Source organism: Coloeus monedula, assembly GCF_965178545.1.
Source record: "Coloeus monedula genome assembly, chromosome: 33".
NCBI lineage: Eukaryota > Metazoa > Chordata > Aves > Passeriformes > Corvidae > Coloeus > Coloeus monedula.
Window position 1 is genome coordinate 2,220,090 of NC_138813.1, and position 27,766 is coordinate 2,247,855.

At 56.2% G+C, this 27,766-nt stretch overlaps 1 protein-coding gene across 1 annotated transcript in view; it reads left to right on the top strand.

Annotated features, from left to right (window-relative positions):
• LOC309583836 (signal-induced proliferation-associated 1-like protein 3) overlaps positions 1-27,766 on the top strand; it is a gene marked incomplete at both ends in the record, with an annotated part of 96,317 nt that overhangs the window by 17,188 nt on the left and 51,363 nt on the right. Inside the window, 11 exons of the mRNA XM_082299663.1 lie at positions 1,762-1,950; positions 7,950-8,124; positions 10,865-10,968; positions 12,078-12,235; positions 18,357-19,011; positions 20,256-20,530; positions 21,487-21,666; positions 22,286-22,465; positions 23,134-23,262; positions 25,914-26,067; positions 27,435-27,451. Of these exons, the coding sequence (XP_082155789.1) occupies positions 1,762-1,950; positions 7,950-8,124; positions 10,865-10,968; positions 12,078-12,235; positions 18,357-19,011; positions 20,256-20,530; positions 21,487-21,666; positions 22,286-22,465; positions 23,134-23,262; positions 25,914-26,067; positions 27,435-27,451 (2,216 nt within the window). The remainder of the gene's footprint in view (positions 1-1,761; positions 1,951-7,949; positions 8,125-10,864; positions 10,969-12,077; positions 12,236-18,356; positions 19,012-20,255; positions 20,531-21,486; positions 21,667-22,285; positions 22,466-23,133; positions 23,263-25,913; positions 26,068-27,434; positions 27,452-27,766) is intronic.

Here is a 27,766-nt window from a genome sequence, read left to right on the forward strand (position 1 = left end):
CTTGGGAAAACCCCTTGGGAAAACCCCTCGGAAAAAAACCCCTCAGGAAAAACCCCTCAGGAAAAAACCCCTCAGGAAAAACCCCTCAGGAAAAACCCCTCAGGAAAACCCCTCAGGAAAAAACCCTCAGGAAAACCCCTCGGAAAAAACCCCTCAGGAAAAACCCCTCAGGAAAACCCCTCAGGAAAAACCCCTCAGGGAAAACCCCTCAGGAAAAAACCCCTCGGGAAAAACCCCTCAGGAAAACCCCTCAGGAAAAAACCCTCAGGAAAACCCCTCGGAAAAAACCCTCGGGAAAAACCCCTCAGGAAAACCCCATGGGAAAAACCCCTCAGGAAAAACCCCTCAGGAAAAACCCCTCAGGAAAAAACCCCTCAGGAAAAACCCCTCAGGAAAACCCCTTGGGAAAACCCCTCGGGAAAAACCCCCTCAGGAAAAACCCTCAGGAAAACCCCTCAGGAAAAACCCCTCAGGAAAAACCCCTCGGGAAAACCCCTCGGGAAAACCCCTCAGGAAAAAACCCCGCGGGAAAAACCCCTCAGGAAAACCCCTCGGGAAAAACCCTCGGGAAAACCCCTCAGAAAAACCCCTCGGGAAAACCCCTCAGGAAAAACCCCTCAGGAAAAACCCCTCAGGAAAAACCCTCAGGAAAAACCCCTCAGGAAAAACCCTCGGGAAAAACCCCTCAGGAAAAACCCTTGGGAAAAACCCTCGGAAAAAACCCGTCGGAAAAAACCCCTCAGGAAAAACCCCTCAGGAAAAACCCCTCAGGAAAACCCCTCAGGAAAACCCCTCAGGAAAAACCCCTCAGGAAAAACCCCTCGGGAAAAACCCCTCAGGAAAACCCCTCGGAAAAAACCCCTCGGGGAAAACCCCTCAGGAAAAGCCCCTCACGAAAAACCCTCAGGAAAAACCCCCTCAGGAAAACCCCTCGGAAAAAACCCCTCAGGAAAAACCCCTCAGGAAAAACCCCTCGGAAAAACCCCTCAGGAAAACCCCTCAGGAAAAACCCCTCGGGAAAAAACCCCTCAGGAAAACCCCTCGGAAAAAACCCCTCGGGGAAAACCCCTCAGGAAAAGCCCCTCACGAAAAACCCTCAGGAAAAACCCCCTCAGGAAAACCCCTCGGAAAAAAACCCTCAGGAAAAACCCCTCAGGAAAAACCCCTCGGAAAAACCCCTCAGGAAAACCCCTCAGGAAAAAACCCCTCGGGAAAAACCCCTCGGGAAAAACCCCTCGGAAAAACCCCTTGGGAAAAACCCCTCAGGAAAAACCCCTCGGAAAAAACCCCTCAGGAAAAACCCCTCAGGAAAAACCCTCAGGAAAAACCCCTCAGGAAAAACCCTCGGGAAAAACCCCTCAGGAAAAACCCTCAGGAAAAACCCCTCGGAAAAAACCCCTCAGGAAAAACCCCTCAGGAAAAACCCCTCAGGAAAAACCCCTCAGGGAAAACCCCTCAGGAAAAACCCCTCAGAAAAACCCCTCGGGAAAACCCCTCAGGAAAAACCCCTCAGGAAAAACCCCTCAGGGAAAACCCTCAGGAAAAACCCCTCAGGAAAAACCCCTCAGGAAAAACCCCTCAAGGAAAATCCCTCAGGAAAAACCCCTCAGGAAAAACCCCTCAGGGAAAATCCCTCAGGAAAAACCCCTCAGGAAAAACCCTTCCAGAATAAACCGCGCTGGGCAAAAACCGCCCAGGATCAGCCTCTCCCTTCACCATTCCCAGCTTCTCATCCCGCTTTTCCCTCTCCCGCATTCCCAGCTGGCCACGCTGCGCGGCTCCATCCTGGAGGACGCCACGCCCAGCGCGGCCAAGGCGGGCTCCGTGCGGGGGCTCCCGCTGCGGGATATCCTGGAATTCGTCCTTCCCGAGCTGAACGTGCAGTGCCTGCGCGTGGCGCTCGCCTCGCCCAAGGTCCCCGAGCAGCTGCTCAAGCTCGATGAGCAGGGGGTGAGACGGAGCTGCCGGCATTCCTGGGATTTGGGGAGTTCTGGGATGCTGCCGGCATTCCTGGGATTTGGGGAGTTCTGGGATGCTGCCGGCATTCCTGGGATTTGGGGAGTTCTGGGATGCTGCTGGGAGTTCTGGGATTTGGGGAGTTCTGGGGTTTGGGGAGTTCTGGGATGTTGGGAGTTCTGGGATTTGGGGAGTTCTGGGATGCTGCCGGCATTCCTGGGATTTGGGGAGTTCTGGGATGCTGCTGGGAGTTCTGGGATTTGGGGAGTTCTGGGGTTTGGGGAGTTCTGGGGTTTGGGGAGTTCTGGGATGTGGGGACTTCTGGGATTTGGGGAGTTCTGGGGTTTGGGGAGTTCTGGGATGTGGGGAGTTCTGGGATTTGGGGAGTTCCGGGATTTGGGGAGTTCTGGGATGTGGGGAGTTCTGGGATTTGGGGAGTTCTGGGATGTGGGGAGTTCTGGGGTTTGGGGGAGTTCTGGGATTTGGGGAGTTCTGGGATTTGGGGAGTTCTGGGATGCTGCCGGCATTCCTGGGATTTGGGGAGTTCTGGGATGTGGGGAGTTCTGGGGTTTGGGGAGTTCTGGGGTTTGGGGAGTTCTGGGATTTGGGGAGTTCTGGGGTTTGGGGAGTTCTGGGATTTGGGGAGTTCTGGGGTTTGGGGAGTTCTGGGATTTGGGGAGTTCTGGGATGCTGCCGGCATTCCTGGGATTTGGGGAGTTCTGGGATGTGGGGAGTTCTGGGATGTGGGGAGTTCTGGGGTTTGGGGAGTTCTGGGGTGTGGGGAGTTCTGGGATTCGGGGAGTTCTGGGGTTTGGGGAGTTCTGGGGTTTGGGGAGTTCTGGGATTTGGGGAGTTCTGGGATGTGGGGAGTTCTGGGATTTGGGGAGTTCTGGGATTTGGGGAGTTCTGGGATTCGGGGAGTTCTGGGGTTTGGGGAGTTCTGGGGTTTGGGGAGTTCTGGGATTTGGGGAGTTCTGGGATGTGGGGAGTTCTGGGATGTGGGGAGTTCTGGGATGTGGGGAGTTCTGGGATTTGGGGAGTTCTGGGATGTGGGGAGTTCTGGGATTTGGGGAGTTCTGGGATGTTGGGAGTTCTGGGATGTGGGGAGTTCTGGGATGTGGGGAGTTCTGGGATGTGGGGAGTTCTGGGATTTGGGGAGTTCTGGGATGTGGGGAGTTCTGGGATTTGGGGAGTTCTGGGATGTTGGGAGTTCTGGGATGTGGGGAGTTCTGGGATGTGGGGAGTTCTGGGATGTGGGGAGTTCTGGGATTTGGGGAGTTCTGGGATGCTGCCGGCATTCCTGGGATTTGGGGAGTTCTGGGATGCTGCTGGGAGTTCTGGGATGTTGGGAGTTCTGGGATGTGGGGAGTTCTGGGATTTGGGGAGTTCTGGGGTGTGGGGAGTTCTGGGATTTGGGGAGTTCTGGGATTTGGGGAGTTCTGGGGTTTGGGGAGTTCTGGGGTTTGGGGAGTTCTGGGATTTGGGGAGTTCTGGGATGTGGGGAGTTCTGGGATTTGGGGAGTTCTGGGATGCTGCTGGGAGTTCTGGGATTTGGGGAGTTCTGGGATGCTGCCGGCATTCCTGGGATTTGGGGAGTTCTGGGATGTGGGGAGTTCTGGGGTTTGGGGAGTTCTGGGATGCTGCCGGCATTCCTGGGATTTGGGGGGTTCTGGGATTTGGGGAGTTCTGGGGTTTGGGGAGTTCTGGGATTTGGGGGGTTCTGGGATTTGGGGAGTTCTGGGATTTGGGGGGTTCTGGGATGTGGGGAATTCTGGGATTTGGGGAGTTCTGGGATGTGGGGAATTCTGGGATTTGGGGAGTTCTGGGATGTGGGGAATTCTGGGATTTGGGGAGTTCTGGGATTTGGGGAGTTCTGGGATGTGGGGAGTTCTGGGGTTTGGGGGATTCTGGGGTTTCTTGGGTTTCCTGGGATTTGGGGAATCCTGGGGTTTGGGGATCCTGGGGTTTGGGGGTTCCTGGGATTTGCTGGGGTTTGGGGAATCCTGGGATTACTGTGAGTCAGGGATTGTCGGGGTTTGGGGAATCCTGGGATTTCTTGGGGTTTGGGGAATCCTGGGGTTTGGGGAATCCTGGGATTTGGGGAATCCTGGGATTGCTGGGAGTCAGGGATTCTGGGGTTTGGGGAATCCCAGGATTGTGGGAGTCTGGGATTCTTGGGATTCAGGGGTTTCTGGGATTTGGGGAATCCTGGGATTCCTGGGATTCCAAGGAGTTGAACCTTCCTGGAATTCCTGGGATATTGGGGAGTTCCTGGGATTCGGGGTTTCCTGGGATTCCTGGGATTCCAAGGAGTCGCAGGTTCCTGGAATTCCTGGAATTTTGGGGAGTTCCTGGGATTCCTGGGATTCACGGGATTCTGGGATATTGGGGAGTTTCTGGGATTGGGAATTCCTGGGATTCCTGAGATTGGGGGATTTCTGGGATTGGGCGGTTCCAAGGCTTGAAGGATCCCAAAGGTGCTCAGGTGATCCCAGAAATTGATTGATCCCAGAGGTTGGAGGATCCCAAGGGTTGGGAGATCCCAAAGTCTGGGAGATCCCAAAGGTTGGAGGATCCCAAGGGTTGGGAGATCCCAAAGGTTGGAGGATCCCAAGGGTTGGGAGATCCCAAGGGTTGGAGGATCCCAAGACTTCCCCACCCCCAACACTCTCCTGGAGCCCCCCTGGATTCCCTCACCCCAAAACTCCTCTGACGACCCCAAATCCCCCAATTCCAGCTCCCAAATTCCCCAATTCCCGCTCCCAAATCCCCAAATTCCCGCTCCCAAATCCCCCAATCCCCAATTCCCACTCCCAAATCCCCAAATCCCCAAATCCCTGCTCCCAAATCCCCCAATTCCCACTCCCAAATCCCCCAATTCCCTCTCCCAAATCCCCAAATTCCCCCTCCCAAATCCCCCAATCCCCAAATTCCCCCTCCCAAATCCCCAAATCCCCAAATTCCCACTCCCAAATCCCCCAAATTCCCCCTCCCAAATCCCCCAATCCCCAAATTCCCTCTCCCAAATCCCCAAATTCCTGCTCCCAAATCCCCAAATCCCCAAATTCCCTCTCCCAAATCCCCAAATTCCCAAATTCCCACTCCCAAATCCCCAAATCCCCAATTTCCCACTCCCAAATCCCCCAATCCCCAAATTCCCACTCCCAAATCCCCCAATCCCCAAATTCCCGCTCCCAAATCCCCCAATCCCCAAATCCCCACTCCCAAATCCCCCAATCCCCGCTCCCAAATCCCCCAATTCCCACTCCCAAATCCCCAAATCCCCAAATCCCCGCTCCCAAATCCCCCAATCCCCGCTCCCAAATCCCCAAATCCCCCAATTCCCACTCCCAAATCCCCCAATTCCCACTCCCAAATCCCCCAATCCCCAAATCCCTGCTCCCAAATCCCCCAATCCCCAATTTCCACTCCGAAATCCCCAAATTCCCCCTCCCAAATCCCCCAATCCCCAAATCCCCGCTCCCAAATCCCCCAATCCCCAATTCCCACTCCCAAATCCCCAAATCCCCAAATCCCCAAATCCCCAAATCCCCAAATTCCCACTCCCAAATCCCCAAATCCCCAAATCCCCAAATTCCCACTCCCAAATCCCCAAATCCCCAAATCCCCGCTCCCAAATCCCCCAATCCCCAAATCCCCGCTCCCAAATCCCCCAATCCCCAATTCCCACTCCCAAATCCCCCAATTCCCACTCCCAAATCCCCAAATTCCTGCTCCCAAATCCCCCAATTCCCACTCCCAAATCCCCCAATCCCCAATTTCCACTCCCAAATCCCCAAATTCCCACTCCCAAATCTCCCAATCCCCAAATTCCCGCTCCCAAATCTCCCAATCCCCAATTCCCACTCCCAAATCCCCCAATTCCCACTCCCAAATCCCCAAATCCCCAAATCCCCAAATTCCCACTCCCAAATCCCCAAATCCCCAAATCCCCGCTCCCAAATCCCCCAATCCCCAAATCCCCGCTCCCAAATCCCCCAATCCCCAATTCCCACTCCCAAATCCCCCAATTCCCACTCCCAAATCCCCAAATTCCTGCTCCCAAATCCCCCAATTCCCACTCCCAAATCCCCCAATCCCCAATTTCCACTCCCAAATCCCCAAATTCCTGCTCCCAAATCCCCAAATCCCCGCTCCCAAATCCCCCAATCCCCAATTCCCACTCCCAAATCCCCCAATTCCCACTCCCAAATCTCCCAATCCCCAAATTCCCGCTCCCAAATCTCCCAATCCCCAAATTCCCGCTCCCAAATCCCCCAATCCCCAAATCCCTGCTCCCAAACCCCCCAATTCCCACTCCCAAACCCCCCAATTCCCACTCCCAAATCCCCAAATCCCCGCTCCCAAATCCCCCAATCCCCAAATTCCCGCTCCCAAATCTCCCAAATCCCCAAATTCCCGCTCCCAAATCCCCCAATTCCTGCTCCCAAATCCCCCAATCCCCAATTCCCACTCCCAAATCCCCCAATTCCTGCTCCCAAATCCCCCAATCCCCAAATTCCCGTTCCCAAATCCCCAAATTCCCACTCCCAAATCCCCAAATTCCCCCTCCCAAATCCCCAAATCCCCGCTCCCAAATCCCCAAATCCCCGCTCCCAAATCCCCAAATTCCCACTCCCAAATCCCCAAATTCCCCCTCCCAAATTCCCAAATCCCCGCTCCCAAATCCCCCAATCCCCGCTCCCAAATCCCCAAATCCCCAAATTCCCACTCCCAAATCCCCCAATTCCCACTCCCAAATCCCCCAATCCCCAAATCCCTGCTCCCAAATCCCCCAATCCCCAATTTCCACTCCGAAATCCCCAAATTCCCCCTCCCAAATCCCCCAATCCCCAAATCCCCGCTCCCAAATCCCCCAATCCCCAATTCCCACTCCCAAATCCCCAAATCCCCAAATCCCCAAATCCCCAAATTCCCACTCCCAAATCCCCAAATCCCCAAATCCCCGCTCCCAAATCTCCCAATTCCCGCTCCCAAATCCCCCAATCCCCAAATCCCCGCTCCCAAATCCCCCAATCCCCAAATTCCCGCTCCCAAATCCCCCAATTCCCACTCCCAAATCCCCCAATCCCCAAATTCCTGCTCCCAAATCCCCCAATCCCCAATTCCCACTCCCAAATCCCCAAATTCCCCCTCCCAAATCCCCCAATCCCCAAATCCCCGCTCCCAAATCCCCCAATCCCCAATTCCCACTCCCAAATCCCCCAATTCCCACTCCCAAATCCCCCAATCCCCAATTTCCACTCCCAAATCCCCAAATTCCTGCTCCCAAATCCCCAAATCCCCGCTCCCAAATCCCCCAATCCCCAATTCCCACTCCCAAATCCCCCAATTCCCACTCCCAAATCTCCCAATCCCCAAATTCCCGCTCCCAAATCTCCCAATCCCCAAATTCCTGCTCCCAAATCCCCCAATCCCCAAATCCCTGCTCCCAAACCCCCCAATTCCCACTCCCAAATCCCCAAATTCCCGCTCCCAAATCCCCAAATCCCCGCTCCCAAATCCCCCAATCCCCAAATTCCCGCTCCCAAATCTCCCAAATCCCCAAATTCCCGCTCCCAAATCCCCCAATTCCTGCTCCCAAATCCCCCAATCCCCAAATTCCCGTTCCCAAATCCCCAAATTCCCACTCCCAAATCCCCAAATTCCCACTCCCAAATCCCCAAATTCCCCCTCCCAAATCCCCAAATCCCCGCTCCCAAATCCCCCAATCCCCAAATCCCCGCTCCCAAATCCCCAAATCCCCGCTCCCAAATCCCCAAATTCCCACTCCCAAATCCCCAAATTCCCACTCCCAAATTCCCAAATTCCCACTCCCAAATCCCCAAATTCCTGCTCCCAAATCCCCAAATTCCCACTCCCAAATCCCCAAATCCCCGCTCCCAAATCCCCCAATCCCCAAATCCCCACTCCCAAATCCCCCAATCCCCGCTCCCAAATCCCCCAATCCCCAATTCCCGCTCTTCCCGCAGCTGTGCCGGCGGCACAAGGTGGGAATTCTGTACTGCAAGGCCGGGCAGAGCTCGGAGGAGGAGATGTACAACAACGAGGCCGCCGGGCCCGCGCTCGACGAGTTCCTCACGCTCCTGGGCGAGAAGGTTTCCCTCAAATCCTTCACCAAATACGCGGCGCAGTTGGACACCAAGAGTGAGTTTTGGGATCCCGTCGGATCCCGGGATTTGGGATTGCACCGGATGGATTTTCCCGGTTTTCCGCAGCCGATTCCGCGGCTCTACAGCGCGGTGGGGGATCCCAGGAGTTGGGGGATCCCAAGGGTTGGGTGCTCCCAAAAGTTGAGTGATCCCAAAGACTGAAGGATGCCAGGATTTGGGTGCTCCCAGAAGTTTGGAGATCCCAAAGGTTGAAGGATTCCAAGGGTTGGAGGATCCTAAGGTTTGGGGGATTCCAAAAATTGGGTGATCCCAAAGGTTGAAGGGTCCCAAAGGTTGAAGGATCCCAAGAGCTGAGGGATCCTAAGGGTTGAAGGATCCCAAGAATTTGAGGATCCCCAAGGGTTGGGTGGTCCCAAAAATTGGGTGATCCCAAAGACTGAAGGATCCCAGGAGTTGGGTGCTCCCAGGAGTTGGGGGATCCCAAGGGTTGAAGGATCCCAAGGGTTGAAGGATCCCAAAGGTTGGGTGCTCCCAGTTGGACACCAAGAGTGAGTTTTGGGATCCCGTCGGATCCCGGGATTTGGGATTGCACCGGATGGATTATCCCGGTTTTCCGCAGCCGATTCCGCGGCTCTACAGCGCGGTGGGGGATCCCAGGAGTTGGGGGATCCCAAGGGTTGGGTGCTCCCAAAAGTTGAGTGATCCCAAAGACTGAAGGATGCCAGGATTTGGGTGCTCCCAGAAGTTTGGAGATCCCAAAGGTTGAAGGATTCCAAGGGTTGGAGGATCCTAAGGTTTGGGGGATTCCAAAAATTGGGTGATCCCAAAGGTTGAAGGGTCCCGAAGGTTGAAGGATCCCAAGAGCTGAGGGATCCTAAGGGTTGAAGGATCCCAAGAATTTGAGGATCCCCAAGGGTTGGGTGGTCCCAAAAATTGGGTGATCCCAAAGATTGAAGGATCCCAGGAGTTGGGTGCTCCCAGGAGTTGGGGGATCCCAGGAGTTGGGGGATCCCAAGAGTTGAAGGATCCCAAAGGTTGGGTGCTCCCAGTTGGACACCAAGAGTGAGTTTTGGGATCCCGTCGGATCCCGGGATTTGGGATTGCACCGGATGGATTTTCCCGGTTTTCCGCAGCCGATTCCGCGGGCGCGCGCTCGCTCTACAGCGCGGTGGGGGATCCCAGGAGTTGGGGGATCCCAAGGGTTGAAGGATCCCAAGAATTGGGTGATCCCAAGAGTTGAGTGGTCCCAAAAATTGGGTGGTCCCAAAGGTTGAAGGATCCCAAGAGCTGGGAGATGCCAAAAGTTGAAGGATCCCAAGAGCTGAGGGATCCTAGAAGTTGAAGGATCCCAAGAATTTGAGGATCCCCAAGGGTTGGGTGGTCCCAAAAATTGGGTGATCCCAAAGATTGAAGGATCCCAGGAGTTGGGTGCTCCCAGGAGTTGGGGGATCCCAAGGGTTGGAGGATCCCAAGGGTTGAAGGATCCCAAAGGTTGGGTGCTCCCAGTTGGACACCAAGAGTGAGTTTTGGGATCCCATCGGATCCCGGGATTTGGGATTGCACCGGATGGATTATCCCGGTTTTCTGCAGCCGATTCCGCGGCTCTACAGCGCGGTGGGGGATCCCAGGAGTTGGGGGATCCTGAGGGTTGAAGGATCCCAAGAATTGGGTGATCCCAAGAGTTGGGTGGTCCCAAAAATTGGGTGGTCCCAAAGGTTGAAGGATCCCAAGAGCTGGGAGATGCCAAAAGTTGAAGGATCCCAAGAGCTGAGGGATCCTAAAAGTTGAAGGATCCCAAGAATTTCAGGATCCCCAAGGGTTGGGTGGTCCCAAAAATTGGGTGATCCCAAAGATTGAAGGATCCCAGGAGTTGGGTGCTCCCAGGAGTTGGGGGATCCCAAGGGTTGGAGGATCCCAAGGGTTGAAGGATCCCAAAGGTTGGGTGCTCCCAGTTGGACACCAAGAGTGAGTTTTGGGATCCCGTCGGATCCCGGGATTTGGGATTGCACCGGATGGATTTTCCCGGTTTTCCGCAGCCGATTCCGCGGCTCTACAGCGCGGTGGGGGATCCCAGGAGTTGGGGGATCCTGAGGGTTGAAGGATCCCAAGAATTGGGTGATCCCAAGAGTTGAGTGGTCCCAAAAATTGGGTGGTCCCAAAGGTTGAAGGATCCCAAGAGCTGGGAGATGCCAAAAGTTGAAGGATCCCAAGAGCTGAGGGATCCTAAAAGTTGAAGGATCCCAAGAATTTGAGGATCCCCAAGGGTTGGGTGGTCCCAAAAATTGGGTGATCCCAAAGATTGAAGGATCCCAGGAGTTGGGTGCTCCCAGGAGTTGGGGGATCCCAAGGGTTGGAGGATCCCAAGGGTTGAAGGATCCCAAAGGTTGGGTGCTCCCAGTTGGACACCAAGAGTGAGCTTTGGGATCCCATCGGATCCCGGGATTTGGGATTTCACCGGATGGATTATCCCGGTTTTCCGCAGCCGATTCCGCGGCTCTACAGCGCGGTGGGGGATCCCAGGAGTTGGGGGATCCCAAGGGTTGGGTGGTCCCAAAAATTGGGTGCTCCCAAAGACTGAAGCATCCCAGGAGCTGGGGGATCCCAAGAGTTGGGGGATCCCAAGGGTTGAAGGATCCCAAGGGTTGAAGGATCCCAAGGGTTGAAGGATCCCAAAGGTTGGGTGCTCCCAGTTGCACACCAAGAGTGAGCTTTGGGATCCCGGTGGATCCCGGGATTTGGGATTTCACCGGATGGATTTTCCCGGTTTTCCGCAGCCGATTCCACGGGCACGCACTCGCTCTACACCACGTACCAGGATTACGAGATCATGTTCCACGTGTCCACCATGCTGCCCTACACGCCCAACAACCGGCAGCAGGTACCGGCCGAGCACCCGGCCCTTCCCGGGGATCCACGGGGAGCGGGGCATCCAAGGGTTGGAGGATCCCAAGGGCTGGAGGGGATCCCAAGGGTTGGGGGATCCCAAGGGTTGAAGAGGATCCCAAGGGTTGAAGAGGATCCCAAGGGTTGAAGAGGATCCCAAGGGTTGGAGGATCCCAAGGGTTGGGGGATCCCAAGGGTTGAAGAGGATCCCAAGGGTTGGGGGATCCCAAGGGTTGAAGAGGATCCCAAGGGTTGAAGGATCCCAAGGGTTGGAGGATCCCAAGGGTTGGAGGAACCCAAGGGTTGAAGAGGATCCCAAGGGTTGAAGAGGATCCCAAGGGTTGGGGGATCCCAAGGGTTGAAGAGGATCCCAAGGGTTGAAGGATCCCAAGGGTTGGAGGATCCCAAGGGTTGGGAGATCCCAAAGGTTGGAGGATCCCAAGAGTTGGGAGATCCCAAGGTTTGAAGGATCCCAAGGGTTGGAGGATCCCAAGGGTTGAAGGATCCCAGGGGCTGGGGGATCCCGAGGGTTGGGAGATCCCAAGGGTTGAAGGATCCCAAAGGTTGGCGGATCCCAAGGGCTGGGGGGGATCCCAAGGGTTGGATGATTCCAAGGGTTGGAGGAACCCAAAGGTTGAAGGATCCCAAGAGCTGAAGGATCCCAAGGGTTGGAAGATCCCAAGGTTTGAAGGGGATCCCAAGGGTTGAAGGATCCCAAGGGTTGAAGGATCCCAATAGTTGGGAGATCCCAAGGGTTGAAGGAACCCAAGGTTTGAAGCATTCCAAGAGTTGAAGGGGATCCCAAGAGTTGGGAGATCCCAACGGTTGAAGGATCCCAAGGGTTGGAAGATCCCAAGGTTTGAAGGGGATCCCAAGGGTTGAAGGATCCCAAGGGTTGGATGATCCCAACATTTGGGAGATCCCAAGAGTTGAAGTTTCCCAAGAGTCGCCACCTCCCAAAACCCGACCGCTCCCAAAGCTTCCTTACCCCGATCCCAACCCTCGACCGATCCCAAAACCAGATCCCGCCCGTTCCCGGTTCATTTTTCTTCGGTTCTTTTTTTTTTCTTTTCCCCCCCCGATCCGACGGCGGCTCCTTCGCAGCTGCTCCGGAAGCGCCACATCGGCAACGACATCGTCACCATCATCTTCCAGGAGCCCGGCGCGCTGCCCTTCACGCCGCAGAACATCCGCTCGCACTTCCAGCACGTCTTCATCATCGTGCGCGCCCACCAGCCCTGCTCCGACAACGTCTGCTACAGGTGCGGCCCGGATCCCGCCCGATCCCGCCCGATCCCGCCCGATCCCGGGGCATCCCGGTGCATCCCGGTGGGTTCCGGTGCATCCCGGTGCATCCCAGGGGATTCCGGTGCGTCCCGGTGCATCCCGGTACATCCCAGTGCATCCCGGTGCATCCTGGTGGATCCCGGGGGATTCCGGGGGATCCTGGGGGATTCCGGTGCATCCCGGTGCACCCTGGTGGATCCCAGTGGGTTCCGGTGGATCCTGGTGGATCCTCGTACATCCCGGTGCATCCTGGTGGATCCCAGTGGGTTCTGGTGGATTCCGGTGCATCCTGGTGGATCCCGGTACATCCCAGTGCGTCCCAGTGCATCCTGGTGGATCCCAGTGGGTTCCGGTACATCCCGGTGCATCCCGGTGGATCCCGGTGCATCCTGGTGGATCCCGGTACATCCCGGTGCATCCTGGTGGATCCCAGTGGGTTCCGGTGCATCCCAGTGCATCCTGGTGGATCCCGGTACATCCCGGTGCATCCTGGTGGATCCCAGTGGGTTCTGGTGCATCCTGGTGCATCCTGGTGGATCCCAGTGGGTTCCGGTGCATCCTGGTGGATTCCGGTGGATCCTGGTGGATTCCGGTGCATCCTGGTGGATCCCGGTGCGTCCCGGTGGATCCTGGTGGATCCCGGTACATCCCGGTGCATCCCAGTGCATCCTGGTGGATCCCAGTGGGTTCTGGTGCATCCCGGTGCATCCTGGTGGATCCCGGTGGATCCTGGTGGATTCCGGTGCATCCTGGTGGATCCCGGGGGATTCCGGGGCATCCTGGGGGATTCCGGTGCATCCCGGTGCACCCTGGTGGATCCCGGTACATCCCGGTGCGTCCCAGTGCATCCTGGTGGATCCCAGTGGGTTCTGGTACATCCCGGTGCATCCTGGTGGATTCCGGTGGATCCTGGTGGATTCCGGTGCATCCTGGTGGATCCCGGTACATCCCAGTGGATCCTGGTGGATTCCGGTGCATCCTGGTGGATCCCGGTGCATCCCGGTGGATCCTGGTGGATCCCAGTGGGTTCTGGTGCATCCTGGTGGATCCCGGTGCATCCCGGTGGATCCTGGTGGATCCCAGTGGGTTCTGGTGCATCCCGGTACATCCCGGTGCATCCCGGTGGGTTCCGGTGCATCCCGGTGCATCCTGGTGGATCCCGGTGCATCCTGGTGGATCCCGGTGGGTTCTGGTGCATCCCAGTGCATCCTGGTGGATCCCGGTACATCCCGGTGCATCCTGGTGGATCCCAGTGGGTTCTGGTGGATTCCGGTGCATCCTGGTGGATCCCAGTGGGTTCTGGTGCATCCCAGTGCATCCTGGTGGATCCCGGTACATCCCGGTGCGTCCTGGTGGATCCCAGTGGGTTCTGGTGCATCCCGGTGGATCCCGGTGGATCCCGGTACATCCCGGTGCATCCTGGTGGATCCCGGTACATCCCAGTGGATCCTGGTGGATCCCAGTGGGTTCTGGTGCATCCCAGTGCATCCTGGTGGATCCTGGTACATCCTGGTGCATCCTGGTGGATTCCGGTGCATCCTGGTGGATCCCGGTGCATCCCAGTGGATCCTGGTGGATCCCAGTGGGTTCTGGTGCGTCCCGGTGCACCCTGGGGGATTCCAGTGGGTTCCGGTGCGTCCCGGTGCATCCTGGTGGATCCCGGTGGATTCCGGGGGATCCCGGGGGATTCCAGTGCATCCTGGTGGATCCTGGTGCATCCCGGTGCATCCCGGTGCATCCTGCCTGATCCCGGCGGATCCCGGCGGATCCTGGGGCATTCCGGTGCATCCGGGTGGATCCCGGTACATCCTGGTGCATCCTGGTGGATCCCAGTGGGTTCTGGTGCATCCCGGTGCATCCTGGTGGATCCTGGTGGATCCTGGTGGATCCTGGTGGATTCCGGTGCATCCTGGTGGATCCCAGTACATCCCGGTGGATCCTGGTGGATCCCGGTACATCCCGGTGCATCCCGGTGCATCCTGGTGGATCCCAGTGGGTTCCGGTGCATCCCAGTGCATCCTGGTGGATTCCGGTGGATTCTGGGGCATCCTGGTGGATCCCAGTGGGTTCCGGTGCATCCTGGTGGATCCTGGTGGATCCCGGTACATCCCGGTGCATCCCGGTGCGTCCTGGTGCATCCTGGTGGATTCCGGTGGATCCCGGTGCACCCTGGTGGATCCCAGTGGGTTCTGGTGAATCCCAATACATCCTGGTGCATCCTGGTGGATCCCGGTGCATCCCGGTGGATCCCGGGGGATTCCAGTGCACCCTGGCGGATCCCGGTGCATCCCAGTGGATCCCATTGGATTCACATGCATCCCGGCGGATCGCGGTGGATTCCGGTGCATCCCGGTGCATCCTGGTGGATCCCATTGGATCCCGGTGCATTCTGGTGGATCCCGGTGCACCCTGGTGCATCCCAGTGGATCCTGGTGCATCCTGGTGGATCCCAGTGGATCCCGTTGGATTCTGGTGCATCCCAGCACACCCCAGTGCATCCCAGTGGATCCCAGTGCACCCCAGTGCATCCCGGTGGATGCCGGTGGATCCCATCGGATCCCATTGGATCCCGGTGCATCCCAGTGCATCCCGGTGCATCCCGGCAGATCCCATTGGATCCTGGCACGTCCTGGTGGATCCCAGCGGATCCCGGTGCATCCCGGATCCCTGCGGATCCCAGCAGATCCCTGCGGATCCCAGCAGATCCCATCGGATCCCAGCGGATCCCAGCGGATCCCGGTGGATCCCAGCGGATCCCGGCGGGGTCGGGAATCCTGAAAGGATCAATCGTGGAATCCTCCTGCCCAAAATACACCAAAAATTCGTAAAAATATCCTAAAAATTCCCAGGAATTCCTGAAAATATCCCAAATTCCTAAAAATTCCCCCCAAATTTGTAAAAATTCCCCAACTTCTGAAGAATTCCTAAAAATTTCTAGAAATTCCTCCAAAAATTCCCCCAAAATTCCTAAAAATATTCAAAGAATTCCTAAAAATTCTCCAAATTCCTAAAAATTCCCCCAAAATTTATTGAGATTCCCCAAATTTCCTAAAAAAATCCCCAAATTCCTAAAAATTGCCAAAAAATTCCTAAAAAATCCAAAAATTTCATTAAAATTCCTAAAAATTGCCAAAAAATTCCTAAAAAATTCCCCAAATTCCTAAAAATTCCTAAAGCTGTCCTAAAAATTCCTAAAATCTCCCAAAAAATTCTTAAAAATTCCTCAAAATTCCTGAAAATTCCTCAGAACATAAAAATTTGCCAAATTCCTAAAAATTCCCTAAAAATTCCCCAAAATTCCTTAAAAATTCCCCCAAAAATTCCTAAAATTTCCCCCAATTCCTAAAAATTTCTAAAAATTCCTAAAAATTCCAAAAAAAATTCCTAAAAATTCCCCAAATTCATAAAAATCCCCCCGAATTCCCCAAAATTCCTAAAAATTCCCCCACAATGCCTAAAAAATTCCCCAACATCCCTAAAAATTCCCCAACACTCCTAAAAATTCCTAAAATTCCTAAAAATTCCCCAAATTCATAAAAATATCCCAAAATTCCTAAAAATTTTTTCAAAATATCTAAAAAATCCCGAAAATTTCCTAGAAAATTCCTAAAAATTCCCGAAATCCTTAAAAATTCCCAAAAAATTCCTAAAAGTTCCCTGAATTCCTAAAAATTCCCCAAAATTCCTAAAAAATCCCAAATATTCCTAAAAAGTCCCCCAAAGATTCCTAAAAATTCTCCCAAATTCCCCCAAATTTCCCAAAATCCCTAAAAATTCCCCAAAATTCATAAAAACTCCCAAATATTCCTAAAAAGTTCCCAAACATTCCTAAAAATTCCCCCCAAAATTCCTAAAAATTTCCCCGAATTCCCCAAAACTCCTAAAAATTCCCTGAAAATTCCTACAAGTTCCCCTAAATTCCTCAAAATTCCTCTGAAATTCATAACAATTCCCCCAAAAGTCCCCCAAATCCCCCCAAATCTCTCAAAATCCCCCCAAGTTCTCCCAAAATCCCCCAAAAATTTCCCCAAATTCCCTCCTAATTCCCTTCAAATTCCCCCAAATCCCCCAAATTTCCCCCAAATCCCCCCCAATCCCCCAAATCCCCCCAAATCTCTCAAAATCCCCCCAAATTCTCCCAAAATCCCCCAAAATTTCACCAAATTCCCCCCAAATCCCCCCAAAGTGCCCCCAAATCCCCCAAATTCCCCCCCAAATCCCCCCAAAATCCCTCCTAATCCCCCCAAATCCCTCCAAATCCCCCAAATTCCCCCCCAAATTTCCCCAAATTCCCTCCTAATTCCCTTCAAAATCCCCCCAAATCCCCCCAAAATCCCCCCCAAATTCCCCCCAAATCTCTCAAAGTCCCCCCAAATTCTCCCAAAATCCCCCAAAATTTCACCAAATTGCCCCCAAATCCCCCAAATTCCCCCCAAAATCCCCCCAAAATCCCTCCAAATCCCCCCAAATCCCCCCAAATCTCCCAAATTCCCCCCAAATTTCCCCAAATTCCCTCCTAATTCCCTTCAAATTCCCCCAAAATTCCCCCAAAAATTTCCCCCCCAAAATCCCCCCCAAATCCCCCCAAAATCCCCCCAAAATCCCCCCCAAATCTCTCAAAATCCCCCCAAATTCTCCCAAAATCCCCCAAAATTTCACCAAATTGCCCCCAAATCCCCCCAAGGTGCCCCCAAATCCCCCAAATCCTCCCAAATTCCCCCAAAATTCCCTCCAAATCCCTCCAAATCCCCCAAAATCCCCCCAAATCTCCCAAATTCCCCCCAAATTTCCCCAAATTCCCTCCTAATTCCCTTCAAAATCCACCAAAATTCCCCCAAAAATTTCCCCCCCAAAATCCCCCCCAAATCCCCCCAAAATCCCCCCAAAATTCCCCCCAAATCTCTCAAAATCCCCCCAAATTCTCCCAAAATCCCCCAAAATTTCACCAAATTGCCCCCAAATCCCCCCAAAGTGCCCCCAAATGCCCCAAATTCCCCCCAAAATTCCCCCAAAATTCCCTCCAAATCCCCCCAAATCCCTCCAAATCCCCCAAATCCCCCCCAAATCCCCCCCAAATCCCTCCAAATCCCCCCAAATCTCCCAAATTCCCCCCAAATTTCCCCAAATTCCCTCCTAATTCCCTTCAAAATCCACCAAAATCCCCCCAAAAATTTCCCCCCCAAAATCCCCCCCAAATCCCCCCAAAATCCCCCCCAAATTCCCCCCAAATCTCTCAAAATCCCCCCAAATTCTCCCAAAATCCCCCAAAATTTCACCAAATTCCCCCCAAATCCCCCAAATCCCCCCAAAGTGCCCCCAAATCCCCCAAATTCCCCCCAAAATTCCCTCCAAATCCCTCAAAATCCCCCCCAAATCCCCCCAAAATCCCTCCTAATCCCCCCAAATCCCTCCAAATCCCCCAAATTCCCCCCAAATTTCCCCAAATTCCCTCCTAATTCCCTTCAAAATCCACCAAAATTCCCCCAAAAATTTCCCCCCCAAAATCCCCCCCAAATCCCCCCAAATCTCTCAAAATCCCCCCAAATTCTCCCAAAATCCCCCAAAATTTCACCACATTCCCCCCAAATCCCCCCAAAGTGCCCCCAAATCCCCCAAATTCCCCCCAAAATTCCCCCAAAATCCCTCCAAATCCCCCAAATTCCCCCCAAATTTCCCCAAATTCCCTCCTAATTCCCTTCAAAATCCCCCCAAATCCCCCCAAAATCCCCCCCAAATTCCCCCCAAATCTCTCAAAATCCCCCCAAATTCTCCCAAAATCCCCCAAAATTTCACCAAATTCCCCCCAAATCCCCCAAATCCCCCCAAAGTGCCCCCAAATCCCCCAAATTCCCCCCAAAATTCCCTCCAAATCCCTCCAAATCCCCCCAAATCCCTCCAAATCCCCCAAATCCCCCCAAAATTCCCTCCAAATCCCTCCAAATCCCCCCAAATCCCTCCAAATCCCCCAAATCCCCCCCAAATCCCCCCAAAATTCCCTCCTAATTTCCTTCAAAATCCCCCCAAATCCCCCCAAATCCCCCTAAAACCCCCCCCAAATCCCCCAAACTCCCTCTTTTCCCCCTTTTCCCCCCAAAGCGTCGCCGTCACCCGCTCCAAGGACGTTCCTCCCTTCGGCCCCCCGGTGCCGCCGTCCGGCGTCACCTTCCGCCGTTCCGGCCTCTTCCGCGCCTTCCTCTTGGCCAAGGCCATCAACGCCGAGAACGCCGCGCACAAATCCCACAAATTCCGCACCATGGCCACGAGGACGCGGCAGGAATACCTGCGGGACCTGGCGGAAAACTACGTCACCAACACCCCTTTGGATACGGCCGGCAAGTTCAACCTCATCTCCTTGGCTTCCAAAAAGAAAGAGAAATCCAAAGCTCGACCTTGGGCCGAGTTGGAAAGTTCCGGAGCCGTTTCGTGGCGCGTTTCCGCCATGGATTTTGGCCGCGGCGAGGAGATTCCGTGCGTTCTGGGTATTTCCAACGAGTTTGTGGTGCTGGTGGATTTGGGAGCCAAGGAAGTGGTGTTCAATTGTTTCACCGGTGACGTGATCGGTTGGAGCGCCGAGGGAGCGGCGTTGAGGATCTACCACGGGCGAGGGGATCTGGTCAGCGTGAGGGTGGGATCGGCGGCGGGATCGGCGGCGGGATCGGCAGCGGGATCGGCAGCGGGATCGGCGGGAGAGGGAGCGGAGGGAGCGGAGGGAGCGGCCGAGGAGGTTCGGGAGATCGTGCAGAGACTCAAGGTGAGGGGAGAAGTGGGGGGAGAGTGGGGAGGGGTGGGGAAAATGGGGGGAAATGGGGGAAAAATGGGGGGAATTGGGGAAAAATGAGGGGGAAATGGGGAGAATTGGGGGAAAGAATTGGGGAAGAAAATGGGGGAAGAATGGGGGGGAGTGGGGGGTAAATGGGGGAAAATGGGGGGGAAAAGGTTGGGGGGAAATGGGGAAAAATGGGGAGAAAATTGGGAAAAATGGGGGGGAAATGGGGGGGAAAATGGGGGGAGAAACTGGGGGAAAAAATGGGGGAAAATGGAAAAATTAGGGGAAAGTGGGGAAAAATTGGGGGAGAAACTGGGGGAAAAGGTTGGGGAAATGGGGAAAAATTGGGGGAAAAAGTTGGGGGGAAATGGGGAAAAATGGGGAGGAAATGGGGGAAAATGGGGGGGAAAGTGGGGAGAAACTGGGGGAGAAACTGGGGGAAAAAATGGGGGAAAACTGGGAAAAATGAGGGGAAAATGGGGAAAAATGGAGGGAAAAATTGGGGGGAAATGGAAAAAAATTGGGAAAATTGGGGGAAAATTGGGAGGGAAATGGGGGAATTTGGGAGGGAAATGGGGGAAATTGGGAAGGAAATGGGGAGAAATGGGTAAAATTGGGGGGGAAATGGGGGAAATTGGGAAGGAAATGGGGGAAATTGGGAAGGAAATGGGGGAAATTGGGAGAAAATTGGGGGGGAAATGGGGGAAATTGGGGGGGAAATGGGGGAAATTGGGGGGGAAATGGGGGAAATTGGGAGGGAAATGGGGGAAATTGGGAGGGAAATGGGGGAAATGGGGGAAATGGGATAAAAATGGGGAGAAATGGGTAAAATTGGGGGGGAAATGGGGGAAATTGAGGAGTGAAAACTGGGAAAATGGGCAGAAAAATTTAAGGGAAATTGGGGGAAAAATGGGGAGAAATGGAGGAAATTGGGGGAGAATGGGGGGGGAGAAAACCGGGAGAAGTCGAAGAGAAGCAAAATGGGAACGATTAGAAAGGGGCAAAATAGGAAGAAACCGGGCAAAACCGGGCAAAACCGGGCAAAACAGGGGGGAAACGAAGCCTCCAAAATGCCCAACCACCAAAACACGAGCGGCCTCCAAAACGCTGCCAGGTCCAAACCGGGCACGGAACGAAACCGACCGCAAACCCCGCCCCGAAAGGGGCCCAAAAAGCCGCGTTTGGGCTCGTTGGGCACCGTTGGCGAGCGAGCGGCTGCTGGCCCGCAGGTGACCACGCCGGGCTGTGCCACGGTGGACATGACGCTGCGGCGCAACGGGCTGGGCCAGCTGGGCTTCCACGTGCACCCCGACGGCAGCGTGGCCGAGGTGGAGGAGTACGGCTTCGCCTGGCAAGCCGGGCTGCGGCGCGGCAGCCGCCTGCTGGAGGTGTGCAAGGTGGCAGCGGTGGCACTGAGCCACGAGCAGATGATCGACCTCCTGCGCACCTCGGTCACCGTCACCGTGGTCATCGTGCCGCCGCACGAGGATGGCACCCCCAGGAGGTTGGTGATCTCGGGAGGGCTGGGTGGTTTCGGGGTGTTGGGGGTGCCGTTGGTGGCATCTGGGTGCCGTTGGTGCCATTGGTGCCATCCAGGTGCCATTGATGCCATCTCTGAGCCATTGGTGCCATCAATGTGCCATTGGTGACATCCAGGTGCCATTGGTGCCATCTCTGAGCCATTGGTGCCATTTCAGTGCCATTGGTGCCATCTCTGAGCCATTGGTGCCATCTGGGTGCCGTTGATGCCATTGGTGCCATCTGGGTGCCATTGGTGCCATCCGGGTGCCATTGGTGTCCTCCAAGTGCCCTGGGTGCCATTGGTGCCATCTGGGTGCCATTGGTGGCATCTCTGAGCCATTGGTGTCCTCCAAGTGCCCTGGGTGGCATTGGTGCCATCTGGGTGCCATCTGGGTGCCATTGGTGGCATCTGGGTGCCATTGGTGCCATCTCTGAGCCATTGGCGCCATTTCAGTGCCATTGGTGCCATCTCTGAGCCATGGGTGCCATTTGAGTGCCATTGATGGCATAGGTGATATCCAGGTGCCATTGGTGCCATGTGGGTGCCATTGGTGCCATCTGGGTGCCATTGGTGCCATCTGGGTGCCATCGGTCACATCTGGGTGCCATTGGTGCCATCTCTGAGCCATTGGCGCCATTTCAGTGCCATTGGTGCCATCTCTGAGCCATTGGTGCCATTTGAGTGCCATTGATGGCATAGGTGATATCCAGGTGCCATTGGTGCCATGTGGGTGCCATTGGTGCCATCTGGGTGCCATTGGTGCCATCTGGGTGCCATCAGTCACATCTGGGTGCCATCGGTCACATCTGGGTGCCATTGGTGCCATGTGGGTGCCATCGGTCACATCTGGGTGCCATCGGTCACATCTGGGTGTCCCGGGTGCCGCGGGTGCCGTCCCCGTGCCGTGGGTGCCCCGGTGGCCCGGGCTGCGCTGGCAGCCGCCTGCTGGAGGTGTGCAAGGTGGCAGCGGTGGCACTGAGCCACGAGCAGATGATCGACCTCCTGCGCACCTCGGGCACCGTCACCGTGGTCATCGTGCCGCCGCACGAGGATGGCACCCCCAGGAGGTTGGTGATCTCGGGGGGCGCTCTGGGTGGCGTTGGTGGCATCTGGGTGTCGTGAGTGGCGGTGGTGACACTGACGTGCCATTGGTGCCATGCGGGTGCCGTTGGTGTCCTCCAAGTGCCCTGGGTGCCATTGGTGACATCCAGGTGCCATTGGTGCCATCTGGGTGCCGTTGGTGGCATCTGGGTGCCATTGATGCCATCTCTGAGCCATTGGCGCCATCTCTGAGCCATTGGTGCCATCTCTGAGCCATTGGTGCCATTTGAGTGCCATTGATGGTATAGGTGACATCCGGGTGCCATTGGTGCCATCCGGGTGCCATTGGTGCCATCTGGGTGCCATTGGTGCCATTTCAGTGCCATTGATGCCATCTCTGAGCCATTGGTGCCATCTGGGTGCCGTTGATGCCATTGGTGACATCCGGGTGCCATTGATGCCATCTGGGTGCCATTGATGCTATTTCTGAGCCATTGGTGCCATCCAGGTGCCATTGATGCCATCTGGGTGCCATTGGTGCCATCCGGGTGCCATCGGTCACATCTGGGTGCCATTGATGCCATCCGGGTGCCATCGGTCACATCTGGGTGCCATTGGTCACATCTGGGTGTCCCGGGTGCCGCGGGTGCCATCCCCGTGCCGTGGGTGCCCCGGTGGCCCGGGCTGCGCTGGCAGCCGCCTGCTGGAGGTGTGCAAGGTGGCAGCGGTGGCACTGAGCCACGAGCAGATGATCGACCTCCTGCGCACCTCGGGCACCGTCACCGTGGGCATCGTGCCGCCGCACGAGGATGGCACCCCCAGGAGGTTGGTGATCTCGGGGGGCGCTCTGGGTGGCGTTGGTGGCATCTGGGTGTCGTGAGTGGCGGTGGTGACACTGACGTGCCATTGGTGCCATGCGGGTGCCGTTGGTGTCCTCCAAGTGCCCTGGGTGCCATTGGTGACATCCAGGTGCCATTGGTGCCATCTGGGTGCCGTTGGTGGCATCTGGGTGCCATTGATGCCATCTCTGAGCCATTGGTGCCATCTCTGAGCCATTGGTGCCATTTGAGTGCCATTGATGGTATAGGTGACATCCGGGTGCCATTGGTGCCATCCAGGTGCCATTGGTGCCATCTGGGTGCCATTGGTGCCATTTCAGTGCCATTGATGCCATTTCTGAGCCATTGGTGCCATCTGGGTGCCGTTGATGCCATTGGTGACATCCGGGTGCCATTGATGCCATCTGGGTGCCATTGATGCTATTTCTGAGCCATTGGTGCCATCCGGGTGCCATTGGTGCCATCTGGGTGCCATTGATGCCATCTGGGTGCCATTGGTGCCATCTGGGTGCCATTGGTGCCATCCGGGTGCCATCGGTCACATCTGGGTGCCATCGGTCACATCAGGGTGCCATTGGTGCCATCTGGGTGCCATCGATCACATCTGGGTGTCCCGGGTGCCGCGGGTGCCATCCCCATGTCCCGGGTGCCGCGGGTGCCGTCCCCGTGCCGTGGGTGCCCCGGTGGCCCGGGCTGCGCTGGCAGCCGCCTGCTGGAGGTGTGCAAGGTGGCAGCGGTGGCACTGAGCCACGAGCAGATGATCGACCTCCTGCGCACCTCGGTCACCGTCACCGTGGGCATCGTGCCGCCGCACGAGGATGGCACCCCCAGGAGGTTGGTGATCTCGGGAGGGCTGGGTGGTTTCGGGGTGTTGGGGGTGCCGTTGGTGGCATCTGGGTGCCGTTGGTGCCACCCAGGTGTCATTGGTGCCATCTCTGAGCCATTGGTGCCATCTGGGTGCCATTGATGACATTGGTGCCATCTGGGTGCCATTGGTGCCATCCGGGTGCCATTGGTGACATCAATGTGCCATTGGTGCCATCCAGGTGTCATTGGTGCCATCTCTGAGCCATTGGTGCCATCTGGGTGCCGTTGGTGCCATCCGGGTGCCATTGGTGCCATCTCTGAGCCATTGGTGCCATCAATGTGCCATTGGTGCCACCCAGGTGTCATTGGTGCCATCTCTGAGCCATTGGTGCCACCCAGGTGTCATTGGTGCCATCTCTGAGCCATTGGTGCCATCAGTGTGCCATTGGTGCCATTTCAGTGCCATTGGTGCCATCTCTGAGCCATTGGTGCCATCTGGGTGCCGTTGATGCCATTGGTGCCATCTGGGTGCCATTGGTGCCATCCGGGTGCCATTGGTGTCCTCCAAGTGCCCTGGGTGGCATTGGTGCCATCTGGGTGCCATTGGTGGCATCTCTGAGCCATTGGTGCCATCTCTGAGCCATTGGCGCCATTTCAGTGCCATTGGTGCCATCTCTGAGCCATTGGTGCCATTTGAGTGCCATTGATGGCATAGGTGATATCCAGGTGCCATTGGTGCCATCCGGGTGCCATCGGTCACATCTGGGTGTCCCGGGTGCCGTGGGTGCCGTCCCCGTGCCGTGGGTGCCCCGGTGGCCCGGGCTGCGCTGGCAGCCGCCTGCTGGAGGTGGCGTTGGTGGCATCTGGGTGCCGTTGATGACATTGGTGCCACCCAGGTGTCATTGGTGCCATTTCAGTGCCATTGATGCCATCTCTGAGCCATTGGTGCCATCTAGGTGCCGTTGATGACATTGGTGCCATCCGGGTGCCATTGGTGCCATTTCAGTGCCATTGATGCCATCTCTGAGCCATTGGTGCCATCAATGTGCCATTGGTGCCATCCAGGTGCCATTGGTGCCATCCGGGTGCCATTGGTGCCATCTCTGAGCCATTGGTGACATCAGTGTGCCATTGGTGCCATCTCTGAGCCATTGGTGCCATCTGGTTGCCGTGGGTGCCATTGGTGCCCTCTGGGTGCCATGGGTGCCATCAGTGACCTCTGTGTTCCATGGGCGCCATTGGTGACACTGGTGTGCCATTGGTGCCATCCGGGTGCCGTCGGTGCCATCCGGGTGCCGTGAGTGGCACTGGTGACCCTGATGTGCCATGGGTGCCATTGGTGCCATGTGGGTGCCGTTGGTGCCATGTGGGTGCCGTTGGTGCCATGTGGGTGCCGTTGGTGCCACCACTGCCACCCTTCCCCCTTTCCTTTCAATGCCACCAGTGCCACCCTTCCCTTGTCCCATCAGGGCCACCCCGGTGCCACCAGTGCCACCCTTCCCTTGTCCCGTGGGTGCCACCAGTGCCACCCTTCCCTTGTCCCATGGGTGCCACCCCGATTTCACCGGTGCCACCATTCCCTTGTCCCGTCGGGGCCACCCTTCCTCCATCCCATTGGTGCCACCAGTGCCACCCCAGTGCCACCAGTGTCACCCTTCCCTTGTCCCATGGGTGCCACCCCAGTGCCACCAGTGCCACCCTTCCCTTGTCCCATGGGTGCCACCCCAATGCCACCAGTGCCACCCTTCCCTTGTCCCATGGGTGCCACCCCAATGCCACCAGTGCCACCCTTCCCTTGTCCCATGGGTGCCACCAGTGCCACCCTTCCCTTGTCCCATGGGTGCCACCAGTGCCACCCTTCCCTTGTCCCATCAGTGCCACCCCAGTGTCACCAGTGCCACCCTTCCCTTGTCCCGTCTGTGCCACCCCAGTGTCACCCTTCCCTTGTCCCATGGGTGCCACCAGTGCCACCGGTGCCACCCTTCCCTTGTCCCATGGGTGCCACCGGTGCCACCCTTCCCTTGTCCCATGGGTGCCACCCCGATTTCACCGGTGCCACCCTTCCCTTGTCCCATGGGTGCCACCCCAGTGCCACCAGTGCCATCCTTCCCTTGTCCCATGGGTGCCACCAGTGCCACCCTTCCCTTGTCCCATGGGTGCCACCAGTGCCACCCTTCCCTTGTCCCATCAGTACCACCCTTCCCTTGTCCCGTGGGTGCCACCCCGATGCCACCGGTGCCACCCTTCCCTTGTCCCGTGGGTGCCACCCTTCCTCCATCCCATTGGTGCCACCAGTGCCACCCCAATGCCACCAAGTGCCACCCTTCCCTTGTCCCGTGGGTGCCACCCCAGTGTCACCAGTGCCACCCTTCCCTTGTCCCGTGGGTGCCACCCCAGTGTCACCCTTCCCTTGTCCCGTGGGTGCCACCAGTGCCACCAGTGCCACCCTTCCCTTGTCCCATGGGTGCCACCCCGATTTCACCGGTGCCACCCTTCCCTTGTCCCGTGGGTGCCACCCCAGTGCCACCAGTGCCACCCTTCCCTTGTCCCATGGGTGCCACCAGTGCCACCCTTCCCTTGTCCCATGGGTGCCACCCCGGTGTCGCCGGTGCCGCCCCTCCCCGATCCGCGGTGCCGGCGGTGCCAGCGGTGCCAGCGGTGCCCGTCGGTGTGCGCAGGGCGTGGTCGGAGAGCCTGGACCCGGCCGCGGAGCCGAAGGCGGAGCCGGAGCCTTTCCCGGAGCCTTTCCCGGAGCCTTTCCCGGGCACCTTCCGGGCCCCGTTCCGGAGCGGCGCCGGCTGGCACCGGAGCGGCACCGCGGGCACCAAACGGGCACCGGCCCAAATTCCCGGGATTCCTCCGCGGGAAACGCAGCCCGGCCACGGGAAAAGGTGAGGAGACGGAGATGCCCAAAATTCCCGGAATTACCCCCAAAATCCCCCCAGAATTCCTGGGATTCCCACCAAAATCCCCCCGGGATTCCCACCAAAATTCCTGAAATTCCCAGCAAAATACCCCCAAATTCCTTGGAATTCCCACCAAAATCGCTCCAAAATTCTCGGAATTCTCACCTAAGTCCCGGAGTTCCCACCAAAACCACCCCAAAATTCCTGGGATTCCCACCAAAAATTCCCGGAATTCCCACCAAAATCCCCCCAGAATCCCCGGAATTCCCACCAAAATTCCCCCAGAATTCCCACCAAAATTCCTGGGATTCCCACCAAAATAGCCCCGGAATTCCCACCAAAATTCCCAGAATTCCCACCAAAATCCCCGGAATTCCCATCAAAATCCCCCCAAAATCCCCGGAATTCCCACCAAAATCCTCCCCAAATCCCCGGAATTCCCACCAAAATTCCCCCAGAATTCCCACCAAAATTCCCAGAATTCCCACCAAAATCCCCCCAAATTCCCGGGATTCCTCCGCGGGAAACGCAGCCCAGCCACGGGAAAAGGTGAGGAGACGGAGATGCCCAAAATTCCCGGAATTACCCCCAAAATACCCCCCAGAATTCCTGGGATTCCCACCAAAATCCCCCCGGGATTCCCACCAAAATTCCCGGGATTCCCACCAAAATTCCTGAAATTCCCAGCAAAATACCCCCAAATTCCTTGGAATTCCCACCAAAATCGCTCCAAAATTCTCGGAATTCTCACCTAAGTCCCGGAGTTCCCACCAAAACCACCCCAAAATTCCTGGGATTCCCACCAAAAATTCCCAGAATTCCCACCAAAATCCCCCCAGAATTCCCGCAAAATCCCCGGGATTCCCACCAAAATTCCCGGAATTCCCACCAAAATCCCCCCAGAATTCCTGGAATTCCCATCAAAATCCCCGGAATTCCCACCAAAATTCCCGGAATTCCCACCAAAATCCCCCCAGAATTCCTGGAATTCCCACAAAATCCCCGGAATTCCCACCAAAATTCCCAGGATTCCCACCAAAATCCCCCCCCAAAATCCCCAGAACTCCCACCAAAATCCCCCCAGAATTCCTGGGATTCCCACAAAATTCCCACCAAAATCCCCCCAGAATTCCTGGGATTCCCACAAAATTCCCACCAAAATCCCCCCAAATTCCTGGAATTCCCCCCAAAATTCCCAGAATTCCCCACAAAATTCCCGGAATTCCCACAAAATTCCCAGAATTCCCACCAAAATCCCCCCAAATTCCCGGGATTCCTCCGCGGGAAACGCAGCCCGGCCACGGGAAAAGGTGAGGAGACAGAGATGCCCAAAATTCCGGGAATTACCCCCAAAATTCCCACCAAAATCCCCCCCAAATTCCCACCAAAATCCCCGGAATTCCCACCAAAACCACCCCAAAATTCGTGGAATTCCCACCAAAATCCCCCCGGAATTCCCACCAAAATCCCCCCAGAACTCCCACCAAAATTCTTGGAATTCCCAGCAAAAATCCCTTCAAAAGTTCTGGAATTTCCCCCATATCCCCCAAAATCCCCAGAATTCCTGGGATTCCACCCCAAATCCCCCAAATTCTCCCCAAATTCCCGGAATTCCCACCAAAATC